This window comes from Salvelinus fontinalis, chromosome 9 (genome assembly GCF_029448725.1).
Source record: "Salvelinus fontinalis isolate EN_2023a chromosome 9, ASM2944872v1, whole genome shotgun sequence".
Taxonomy (NCBI): Eukaryota; Metazoa; Chordata; class Actinopteri; order Salmoniformes; family Salmonidae; genus Salvelinus; species Salvelinus fontinalis.
Genome location: NC_074673.1, coordinates 59,171,467 through 59,183,660, shown reverse-complemented (window position 1 = coordinate 59,183,660; position 12,194 = coordinate 59,171,467). Strand labels below are relative to the sequence as shown.

General features: G+C 44.0%; 1 protein-coding gene across 2 annotated transcripts in view; it reads right to left on the bottom strand.

The window, feature by feature from the left end:
- Positions 1-569: 569 nt before the first annotated feature.
- abtb2b (ankyrin repeat and BTB (POZ) domain containing 2b) overlaps positions 570-12,194 on the bottom strand; it is a 143,873-nt gene continuing 132,248 nt past the window's right edge. For both annotated transcript variants that reach the window (XM_055934960.1, XM_055934961.1), the window contains exons 9-17: positions 11,102-11,237; positions 9,977-10,233; positions 7,761-7,939; positions 7,203-7,308; positions 6,646-6,748; positions 6,291-6,372; positions 5,860-5,928; positions 5,314-5,427; positions 570-3,875 (exon numbers count right to left, since the gene is read on the bottom strand). In XM_055934960.1, the coding sequence (XP_055790935.1) occupies positions 3,636-3,875; positions 5,314-5,427; positions 5,860-5,928; positions 6,291-6,372; positions 6,646-6,748; positions 7,203-7,308; positions 7,761-7,939; positions 9,977-10,233; positions 11,102-11,237 (1,286 nt within the window). In that variant the 3' untranslated portion in view covers positions 570-3,635. The remainder of the gene's footprint in view (positions 3,876-5,313; positions 5,428-5,859; positions 5,929-6,290; positions 6,373-6,645; positions 6,749-7,202; positions 7,309-7,760; positions 7,940-9,976; positions 10,234-11,101; positions 11,238-12,194) is intronic.

Here is a 12,194-nt window from a genome sequence, read left to right as displayed (position 1 = left end):
GGTATGTCATTCAAAGGAGAGAGGAGGACACAAGGGGTACGCAATTGAGATATTCCCATTTTAACGAGGGGTGACTATCAAAAGGGGCATAAGTGACACTGGGTCAAATGTAGTACTTTTTAGTTGAATGTCATATCATTTTCTGTTATTATATGAGTATTATATTTAAATAGTAATCTAAAATAGGGGGCTCAATTGAATCCATAACGCTGAGGTTCAGCGCAATTGAAATTTAAAGGCAATGCTCCCACGTTTGCGGAGACTGCGTTCACCGTAAACGCTGTATATGTCAACTCAATCGGAAATTGGCTTCAAATTTCAAGCGCTCTGCAGCGCTGAACTTCGGCGGTAAGGAATGAATCGAGCCCTAGATCTATCCAGTGGCAAAAGAACCTACTCAAATCTACCCTGGTCCCAGATCTGTTTGTGCTCTTGCGACATTTGCTGTCAACGGCATGGCAATTCCATAAGGAGTTGGCAACAGAGAAGAAACAGATAGGCACCCAGGCTAACAAATACTTACCTGCGTTGAAATAAAAGGTAAAAACATAAAGACCTATTAAAACCAATTGCTTGCCAGGCTTGATGCTTTATTACAGTATTTATTACAGTATTGAGCAGTAAAGCAGAGTTTGGGTAGGAGGTTGCAGTTCCAAATCCCATGTTGGCTACTGTTATATCCTATTCATACTACTGTGACTAACCAAGCCAAGCTGCACTGCACTTGCCTGGTTCCTCATCCACCATAGTTTCTGGAACCGTGCTGAAAATGAGAATTATAACATATCCTGGGCCAGCACAGTGTGGTTCAGGTCAGCACAATAGTGTGAAATGATATTATTGTACCTTGCCAGGGTTTTGTCCATTAGCAATGTAAAACAAAACGTTTGCATTTCTTAGGTCCCTACCTGTTTCAGTCTGGTTTCTTCCATTTGTTACCGAATGAACATGACCCAGTTTACTTACAGTTGAAGTCGGAAGTTTACATACACCTTAGCCAAATACATTTAAACTCAGTTTTCACAATTCCTGACATTCAATCCTAGTAAAACATTTCCTATTTTAGGTGAGTTAGGATCACCACTTTATTTTAAGAATGTGAAAAGTCAGAATAATAGTATCGAGAATGATTTATTTCTTTCATCACATTCCCAGTGGGTCAGAAGTTTACATACACTCAATTAGTATTTGGTGGCATTGCCTTTATATTGTTTAACTTGGGTCAAACATTTTCGGGTAGTCTTCCAGAAGCTTCCCACAATAAGTTGGGTGAATTTTGGCCCATTCCTCCTGACAGAGCTGGTGTAACTGAGTCAGGTTTGTTGGCCTCCTTGCTCGCACACGCTTTTTCAGTTCTGCCCACAAATTTTCCATAGGATTGAGGTCAGGGCCTTGTGATGGCCACTCCAATACCTTGATTTTGTTGTCCTTAAGCCATTTTGCCACAACTTTGGAAGTATTCTTGGGGTCATTGTCCATTTGGAAGACCCATTTGTGACCAAGCTTTAACTTCCTGAGTGATGTGTAGAGATGTTGCTTCAATATATCCACATAATTTTCCTTTCCTCATGATGCCATCTATTTTGTGAAGTGCACCAGTCCCTCCTGCAGCAAAGCACCCCCACAACATGATGCTGCCACCCCCGTGCTTCACGGTTGGGATGGTGTTCTTTGGCTTGCAAGCCTTCCACTTCTTCCTCCAAACATAATGATGGTCATTATGGCGAAACAATTCTATTTTTGTTTTATCAGACCAGAGGACATTTCTCCAAAAAGTACGATCTTTGTCCCCATATGCAGTTTCAAACCGTAGCCTGTTTTTTTATGGCGGTTTTGGAGCAGTGGCTTCTTCCTTGCTGAGCAGCCTTTCAGATTATGTCGATATAGGACTCATTTTACTGTGGATATAGAAACTTTTGTACCTGTTTCCTCCAGCATCTTCACAAGGTCCTTTGCTGTTGTTCTGGGATTGATTTGTACTTTTCACACCAAAGTATGTTCATCTCTAAGAGACAGAACGCGTCTCCTTCCTGAGCGTTATGACGGCTGCGTGGTCCTATGGTGTTTATATTTGCGTACTATTGTTTGTACAGATGAACAAGGTACCTACAGGCGTTTGGAAATTGCTCCCAAGGATGAACCAGACTTGTGGAGGTCTACAATTTATTTTCTGAGGTTTTGGCTGATTTCTTTTGATTTTCCCATGATGTCAAGCAAAGAGGCACTGAGTTTGAAGCTAGGCCTTGAAATACATCCACAGGTACACCTCCAATTGACTCGAATGATGTCAAATAGCCTTTCAGAAGCTTCTAAAGCCATGACACCATTTTCTGGAATTTTCCAAGCTGTTTAAAGGCACAGTCAACTTAGGGTATATAAACTTCTGACCCACTGGAATTGTGATGCAGTGAATTATAAGTGAAATAATCTGTCTGTAAACAATTGTTGGAAAAATTACTTGTGTCATGCACAAAGTAGATGTCCTAACCGACTTGCTAAAACTATAGTTTGTTAACAAGAAATGTGTGGCGTGGTTGAAAAACGAGTTTTAATGACTCCAACATTAGTGTATGTAAACGTCTGACTTCAACTGTAATGGTTAGTGTGTACTAGGCCTGGAATTGTCCAGCTACGCAAAGCTTTATCTTACATTAATAATAATAATTTGCCTACAATTATTAAAACACAATAAAAAAGGGAACTCCCTGTTAAATACTCTCATCTTTTTTTCTTTAAATAGAAAATGTCCATTCCATTCTTTAGTAAGTTTTTTCTTTCCTCTTCACTCTGTCAAAAAAGAAAGAAAAATAATAGGACGACTATGTATAAAGAAAATACACTTAGTAAAACCAACTTCTTTCAATCCACTGAGGGGGCTCTCAAATCCACCTCTTCTCTCACAGTCTTCACCATTCTGAAGGTGGCTGAAGGAAAAGAGAAAACTCCAGCCCCTTCATATCAGTGGTCCATGAAAATAACGTTCCAGACTTTCTATATTCCATCAGAACCTTTTAACCTTTATTTGAGGCATAGAAACATAATCTCGTCACTCTATTTCTATAATCTGAGGCCTTTACGGGCTTTGTCCACTGGGCGGCAGCAGTGTTCTAGAAATCCTAAATGTTAAAAGTTCTCACTGTCTTGTCCGTCTCTGTACACAAGCTTCCAGAGCCTTGGTGACAAACAGACAGACAGACGGATAGACCATTCTGTCCACTCTTCCACTGCGTATATATAGCTACTGTGATAGACAGCTAGAGGTGAGTACTTCAGGTCAAAAACTGAATAGTCCGTGTAGCAAAAATAAATTGTCCAAGAGTCAAATTTGGGAACAGGCCGTCACGGTATCCCTCCTGTACCCCTCACACCCACTCTCTATCCAGCCTCATCTCGTTCATCCTCGTCTTACCCTCCATCGAGAAATAATGATTAAGGGTGACGATGCCCTTAAGATGCTGAGCTAAGGTCAGTTTCAGTGGTTTTCCACTCTAATGGTTCCGGTTGGGATCGCGGGATGGCAATCTGATCCTAAATCTGTATCTAAGGGCACTCGTGACGTCCTCCTCCCAGGAGGAAGAGAGTGTGCACCGGTCGCATACTCTCCTCCTCTGCATTCCATCCTTCTCCTTTCTTCGTCAGACACGGGAGGTGATGTAGAGAGAGCGTAGCCGGCGAGCCAGGGTCGTCTCGAGTTCCTCCAGTGGCGAGTCTCCCCTAGGAGGCACCATTTTAGGCCCCGAGCCCATCTCCGTCACCCAGCGGGCCCCCAGAGGCCCCAGGAGCAGGGACCGGAAGGCCTCTCTCTCCAGGAGCCCTGCCATGTGCTGCAGGAAGAAGCCCTCGCAGAACGAACTCAGCACTGACGCACCGTGGGCCTGGGGCGGAGAGAGAGACACACACACTTATGGCTCAATTCGCTACAAAACCATTCTGCAGTATTTACGCAGTAGCTATTTTTCCCATGGTACTGTTTAACAAACTACTACCAGATAGACCCCAGTCACAGCTATTCTTTACCTTTTCAGAATAACACGGAACCCAAAGCGCATCGTGCGCATAGCGCCATCGTGCGCTATCGTGCATAAATGTATTTTGTCCCCCTACACCAAACGCGATCACGACATGCAGGTTAAAATGTCAAAACAAACTCTGAACCAATGACATTAATTTGGGAACAGGTCGAAAAGCATTAAACATGTATGGCAATTTAGCTAGTTAGCTTGCACTTGCTAGCTAATTTGTCCTGGGATATAAACATTGAGTTGTTATTTTTTTATTTTTTTATTATTATTATTATTATTTTTTTTTTTTTCTCCCCAATTTTCGTGGTATCCAATCGCTAGTAATTACTATCTTGTCTCATCGCTACAACTCCCGTACGGGCTCGGGAGAGACGAAGGTCGAAAGCCATGCATCCTCCGAGGCACAACCCAACCAAGCCGCACTGCTTCTTTAACACAGCGCGCCTCCAACCCGGAAGCCAGCCACACCAATGTGTCGGAGGAAACACCGTGCACCTGGCCCCCTTGGCTAGCGCGCACTGCGCCCAGCCCGCCACAGGAGTCGCTGGAGCGCGATGAGACAAGGAAATCCCTACCGGCCAAACCCTCCCTATCCCGGACGACGCTAGCCCAATTGTGCGTCGCCCCACGGACCTCCCGGTCGCGGCCGGCTGCGACAGAGCCTGGGGGCGAACCCAGAGACTCTGGTGGCGCAGTTAGCACTGCAATGCAGTGCCCTAGACCACTGCGCCACCCGGGAGGCCCGAGTTGTTATTTTACCTGAAATGCACAAGGTCCTCTACTCCGACAATTAATCCACACATAAAACGGTCAACCGAATCGTTTCTAGTCATCTCTCCTCCTTCCATGCTTTTTCATCTTTGAACTTATATGGTGATTGGCATCTACACTTTCATAGTAGTACCACGACAACCGGCAAAACAGTTTGTCTTTCAATCACCCACGTGGGTATAACCAATATATCTAGATGGCACGTGGGTACCTGCTTCTATAAACCAATGAGGAGATGGGAGAGGCAGGACTTGCTGAGACTCTTATTAATACATGACGGTATACATTTACATTACATTTTAGTCATTTAGCAGACGCTCTTATCCAGAGCGACTAACAGTAGAGTGCATACATTTTTATTACATTTTTTACATTTCATTACATTTTACATACTGAGACAAGGATATCCCTACCGGCCAAACCCTCCCTAACCCGGACGACGCAAACCCTCCTTAACCCGGTATCCAACAAACGACTGAGATCCAGAATAAGCAGTGAGAGTCTATATCTAGGGCCTTACCTTGGCCGTCCTGTAGATGCTGACAGCATTTTCAAGATCGATGCTCTGGGAACAGATGATCTCACAGTGTCTCTGTAGGGCCCCCAACTGGAAGACGCTGGCCGCTGAGAGCAGCTGGGGAACACCAACCACATGACAAAATACAGCAGATTAGATAATGCTACAAGTTCTCAGGCCTGTGTTGCATTCAAAGCCTTTTTTTTGCCCAACAAATCAAGCGATTTCAGTATGAATATGTGAAGAAAAAAAACAACATCATTACAATGAGTGAGTGATTGACTGCTCTGGTGAATTTGGTTGTAGATTTAGTACAAGGACCTCTGAATGACATACAGTATGGCTCTATTTCAATGTCTCGTAAATCTGTCCTCTCCTCACCTACTCGCCTTCATCTGCACTGATTGGAAAATGCTCGACGGGATTTAACCTGATCAGTGCCTTCAGATCAGTGCAATGAATGAGTAGGCGAGGAGAGGATGCATAATTTGGAAGGACTCTATGTGTCTTTCTATGAGCATTTCAGAAACAAAATGGCTGAATTCCCACCTCCAACAAGTCAGACACGTTGGTCTTCAGTGACTCTGTCCCTCCGCAGTACAGGTATGACATCATCATCTGGACAGAGGTCAAATAAATTGTCAGATTTACCATCATCCAACATTCCATCAACTCATTGGTCATACTCTTGGTATATTCCAATATGATTTCAGATCATTGGTGAAAGGAAAGGGAAGGTAACAAGGATAGGAAACACATAGAGATAACTGTTATACTGCCTATGAGGAAACAGTTTGGAGTAAAAGGACATGGTACCTTCAATTGTTTTGGAGTCTAAAGCCCCGCCAAGCTAATGACATAAATTCTGGGATTCTCTTGTCAATATGGGGCTATGTAGACACACATAACTAAATATGTACATGATACTCAACAATGAGAACTAAGATTCAAGTTGAGAGCTCATTATCTGATTCAGTTACCTGGAAGACGTTGTACTTGACGTCACTGATCTCAATATCTTTAGTTCCGTCTGGTCCTGATGAGGCCAGCAGAGACTTGAACCTGCGCACCCCAGAGAAAAGTTCAGGTTAGACAATGGTCATCAATTGTCAACTCCATGGTTGTAATTCTTTCACAAACACATATTCAACAACATTTCCGTAATCCCTCCTCTTGCCAATTCTAAACAATATCCTCCTCTTTCCCCTACAACATGAACATTATCTGCCTGAACATCACCTCTACCCCTCTGCCCACCCCTCTCACCCTTTTGCGAACCCCACTCACCTTTCCTCACCCATTCTCCCCCATTCCCTCCCCCCTTACTCTTCTCACCTGTCTGAAGCAGTGATCAGCAGGACTTTGTGGGCGTAGAAAGGCTTCCCCTCCACCAAAAACGTCACATCTGACATCTCCGTGTTATTCAGAAAATGGGGGTCTGGAGGAGCAGGAAAAAAACTTTGATTTCAACAAATGTCCACTCCCTTGCAAATAAAAACTAAAACAATGAAAAACTAGCACAGGAGTCGTTGGCCGGTTTCCGTTATGTTTGCTTGCACAAGAAGAACATTTTTATACAAATGTTTCATAAAATGTCATGACATTTTCTGCTCATTTATTACATCTATTTGTCAGGACCAATGCGTCGATCAACATTTCTATAAATGCCCCAAAAGTCAGCCGGCTAACTAGTTTTCAACTGTAGTCCCAGTTAGATACAAACATTTAAAACAGTACACGTAGAGCTGTTTAAAAAGTTTAGACATTAGAAATTACATTTCTTAATACACATTCGAAATGATGACATTCAAATTCAATGTCTGGTTGAGATAATACCACTCCATAGTAACGTCTGTTTGCACAAACATAATTCAAAAGGAGATGCCCATTACCCAGCTGCGCTGAGAGGGTGGCCTTCATCTCCGGAATGGCCGGTAGTGGAGCCGGGCCGAAGCAGTGGCTAAAGATGGCTGCAAGCTGCTGGGTGATGGCATCGTTCTGAGGGAGAGAGGAAACGGGTTAGACTAGATCCAGTAGCCTATGAAAAGAACAATGTATTACAATACTGTTATTTATTTATATTTGCTTTGTTCATTTCCTTCATTTTACCCTTGTTGAGTTGTTCGCTCATTTGTTTGTTTGTTCACTTTGTGTTTACTATGAAATCTGAGCCGTGTGAAAGCACATCGATGCCACCAGAGAAAACAGACTTGGGACAAGGCTAGAGAGTAGAGAGTAAATTAAAAAAAGCAGTGACCAGACCCAGATTCAAATACTATTCGAAATCTTTGCTCTAGTCTGCCTGGAGTACCAGATGGGCAGATTTTGCAGTTTTGGGACTATTCCATTGGTCCATCAAGCCAGGCCTGCTCAATCAAGCACAGATAACGTATTTGAACCCAAGTCTAAGAGTGACATAAAGTTGAAAAAGTGAAGTAAGGTGGCCCTACCTTGGTGGTTCGTAGGATGGTGAACATGAGGGGTAGGCCCAGAGAGACTAGCTCGTGGCAGTAGTCTTCCTCCCTGATGGAGGTGAACTCTCGAAGGAGGGACAGAGTGACCGAGGCCCTAGACTGCTGCTGGGCCACTCGCAGAGACTCCAGCCACACGTGCAGCTTCCATGGGACACCTGGACAAGTCACATTACACATGATGATAAAATAAGTAGAAAGGACATTTCCACATACTGTACAGTACCAGTCAAAAGTTTGGACACGTACTCATTCAAGGGTTTTTCTTTATTTTTTAATATTTTCTACATTGTAGAATAATAGTTAAGACATCAAACCTATGAAATAACACATATGGAATCATGTAGTAACTAAAAAAGTGTTAAACAAATCAAAATATATTTTATATTTGAGATTCTTCAAAGTAGCCACCCTTTGCATTGATGATGAAGTTGACAAAGTGAAGTAAGGTGAGAGAAACGACAGTCCATCATTGCTTTAATTTTTACTTAGTATTTTAATTTAGCCTTTATTTAACTAGGCAAGCCAGTTAAGAACAAATTATTATTTACAATGATGGCATACCCCGGTCTAACCCGGACGATGTTGGGTCAATTGTGCGCCGCTCTATGGGACTCCTAATCACAGCCGGTTGTGATACAGCCTGGAATCAAACCAGGGTCTGTAGTGGCGCGTCTAGCACTGAGATGCAGTGCCTTAGACTGCTGCGCCACTCGGGAGCTCTAAGACATGAAGGTCAGTCAACACGGAAAATTTCAAGAATTTCAAGTGCAGTCGCAAAAATCAAGCGCTATGATGAAACTGAGGACCGCCACAGGAAAGGATGACCCAGAGTTACCTCTGCTGCAGACGATTTCATTAGAGTTACCAGCCTCATAAATTGCAGCCCAAATAAATTCTTCAAAGAGTTCAAGTAACAGACATCTCAACATCAACTGTTCAGAGGATACTGCGTGAATCAGGCCTTCATGGTCGAATTGCTGAAAAGAAACCACTACTAAAGTTGGGCCAAGAAACACAGGCAATGGACATTAGACCAGTGGAAATCTGTTCTGATAAGCTCAAATGTTAGATTTTTGGTTCCAATGCAGAGTAGGTGAACGGATGATCTCCACATGTGTGGTTCCCACCGTCAAGCATAGAGTATGAACTGTGATGGTGTGGGGGTGCTTTGCTGGTAACACTGTCAGTGATATATTTAGAATCCAAGGCACACTTAACTAGCATGGTTACCACAGCATTCTGCAGCAATACATCCCATCTTGTTTGCGCTTAGTTGGACTATCACTTGTTTTTCAACAGGACAATGACACATCACACCTCCAGGCTGTGTAAGGGCTATTTGACCAAGAAGGAGAGTGATGGAGTGCTGCATCAGATGACCTGGCCTCCACAATCACCCGGCCTCAACCCAACTGAGATGGTTTGGGATGAGTTGGACCGCAGAGTGAAGGAAAAGCAGCCAACAAGAGCTCAGCATATGTGGGAACTCCTTTAATACGGTTGGAAAAGCATTCCAGGTGAAGCTGGTTGAGAGAATGCCAAGAGTGTGCAAAGCTGTCATCAAGGCAAAGGGTTTACAGATTTGTTTAACACTTTTTTGGTTACTATATGATTCCATATGTGTTATTTCATAGTTTTGATGTCTTCACTATTAGAAAATAGTAAAAATAAAGAAAAACCCTTGAATGAGTAGGTGTGTCCAAACTTCTGACTGGTACTGCATGTTCTATCCATCTTGTAAAAATAACAAAAATGCCAGCCAGCACACTATGGTCCTGTTTGACTTGAAGAAGATCCAATGTGAATCAGAAAATCCTCACAATTAAAAGGCGATAGGAGCCTAATAGGTTGTGTTCCTCTTAAGTCTTTATCATGTACAGTATATTCATTTGCCCAGTATCTAAGGGCTCTACTCAATCCGCATTGTGGAAAGTTCAGCTTTACAGCGTGATTCAAATTTAAAGGCAATGTTCCCACTTTAGCGGAGATGGTAAACGTTTGTTATGTCGGGCTCAATCAAAAATTACCTTGAAATATATATAGCGGAATCTGTAATGGTTCAGGGTTATGAGATTTCCATCCATAATGTGACTATTCGGATTGATGATGAATGGATGCTTAACACAGCCTCTTATGTCACCATATTGAGGCGTTTTACACATTTTCTATCTGTGGTCCCATTCCCCACTTACCCAGTGCCCGTAGCTCCATGGTGACATCCAGGTAGCCGTGCTCGGCGCTGTAGTAGCTAGCCTCCTGAAGGGCCTTCATCCTGGCCTTGCACAGCCGCGGGATGCCCCCCTCAGACAGGCACCCAGGGGATGGAGGAGGCAGGCTGGGGAGAGGGCAGGCGTCCTCCCCTTCCACCCCTTCGGCTAGGATCTCTTCGAGGGAGAGGACGTCCTCTTTGACCTGCTGGGGCTGGGTGAGCAGTTTGCGCAACACGTTCCTGTTGGAGAGAGGGGGAGGGAGGGAGAACGAGAAAGGGATAGAGGGACAGAGGGGGAGGGAGCAGCAGGGGGAGTAGATGATAGAGAGGGCGAGGGAGAGAGAAAGAGAGAGTGAATCAGTGGAGGTTGTTTAAGGTTTACTTGGGCAAAAGCTATCATGCACATATAGCTACATTCATGGAGTCCGCTACACATAGCCACAATTTCCACTCAAAGTTCCATGAAATCCGAAGGTATAGCTTCTCTGAAATGATATAATCTGTCACAAGTATACAGGCATCCACGCGTTGAGTCTACATCCTGATCCCCTAACACACACACACACACACACACACACACACACACACACACACACACACACACACACACACACACACACACACACACACACACACACACACACACACACACACAGAACAGGTGGAGCGCTCTACACTCTTCAACAGTTGGTTTCTGACAGATGGGCTATGAATGGAATGAAGCCCCTGATCCCACCCCTACACCCCCTTAAACACACACACACCCTTCCTCTAACCCCCTTATCCCATATGCCAGGGGTAGTAAGTATATGACAAATAACATGGCTAGTACGGTTAACACAGGCTACATCTGACTACTCTCAAGTGTTTCCTTCCTACCCTTACTTAGAATGACAACACATTATAGGGAATTCCAATTCCATAGTGTTGCTTTGACTTTTTACACCACTGAGCCGAACCAAGCCGAACCGAGCTGTAAAGCAGTACTGAGCTGCCCTGGTTACGCATTCACTATAGTTGCTGTGAAAAGAACATATCTGAGCCAGCGTAGTTTGGTTGGGTTTGTACAGTAGTGTGATAAGGGTTCTTCAGACGGTCCTCCTCGTACCTGTGTCCGTGCGCTGCGGCGTGACTGAAGCAGTTCATGTCCTCATAGAGTGATGATGTCAAAGCGTTGCCGTCACGGGTCTTGGACAGAGGGTCTGCCCCCCTGGTGAGGAGCAGGCTCACCATCTCATAGTTCCCTGGCGACAAGGAAATCAAAGGGTTTAATGGCGCAAAATGCATTTGTGCAACTCCGATCTGACAAACACAGTGAAACGCTTTTGAATTAGAGTCAAGGATGATAAAATATCACACTTACAATATCTGACTTACAGACTCGCTCGTGTAGATACACAAACACTCACGCACGTACTTGTTGGGAGCCTACAGACTGTCACAAGCTGTGTGTGGTTTGTGTGTGTGTGTGTGTCCCTCTCTGCAACTTCTCAGATATATGTGTGGCTTCTCAGATATGTAACACAGGAATGTGTTGCCCAGAGGCTTCTAAACACCCAACCAACCAACCAACCAACCAACCCCCCCCCCCCCCCCCCCCCACACACACACACACACACCTGACGACAGACATGTTCATTCGCTCCTAAACACGTATTCCCTCCCTACCTAATTCCTTCCATCCCTTATTCATTCTCTGAATTCATTCCTCACTATCCCTCCTTCAGTCAATCTCACACTCCTTCCCTCGTATTCCTCACCTCGCACTAGTAACTGACCTTAGTAAGTCAGAGCCAGGTGAACTTCTGTTACTGTACTGAGCAGAGCCCTATTCTACGAATGAGGTTTGAGGAGTTAGCAGGAAACTTTTTTTCAACTGAGTTCAACTCAGGATAAGTAGTCGCATTAAAGTGATTCACCTTTTAGCAAGGAAACGAATCCTTCAGAACTAATCTGCTCCGGGGCAGACTAACTCAGGGCTTACTCTATTTATCCTGAGTGAAGTGTCGGAGCCGTGAGTTGAGGACCAATGAAATCAGATCCCCTCCCTCTCGCAAAGATGGTGTCATCATCGCCTTCTTTTTAAAGTAATTTGAGGAAGATGGCAGATTAAATATTTTATTAATCAAATGTGGTTGTTTTTCTGTGTTAAAAAAAGTCATGTTAAATCACATTACACATTTAGAAATGACAGAATGCAT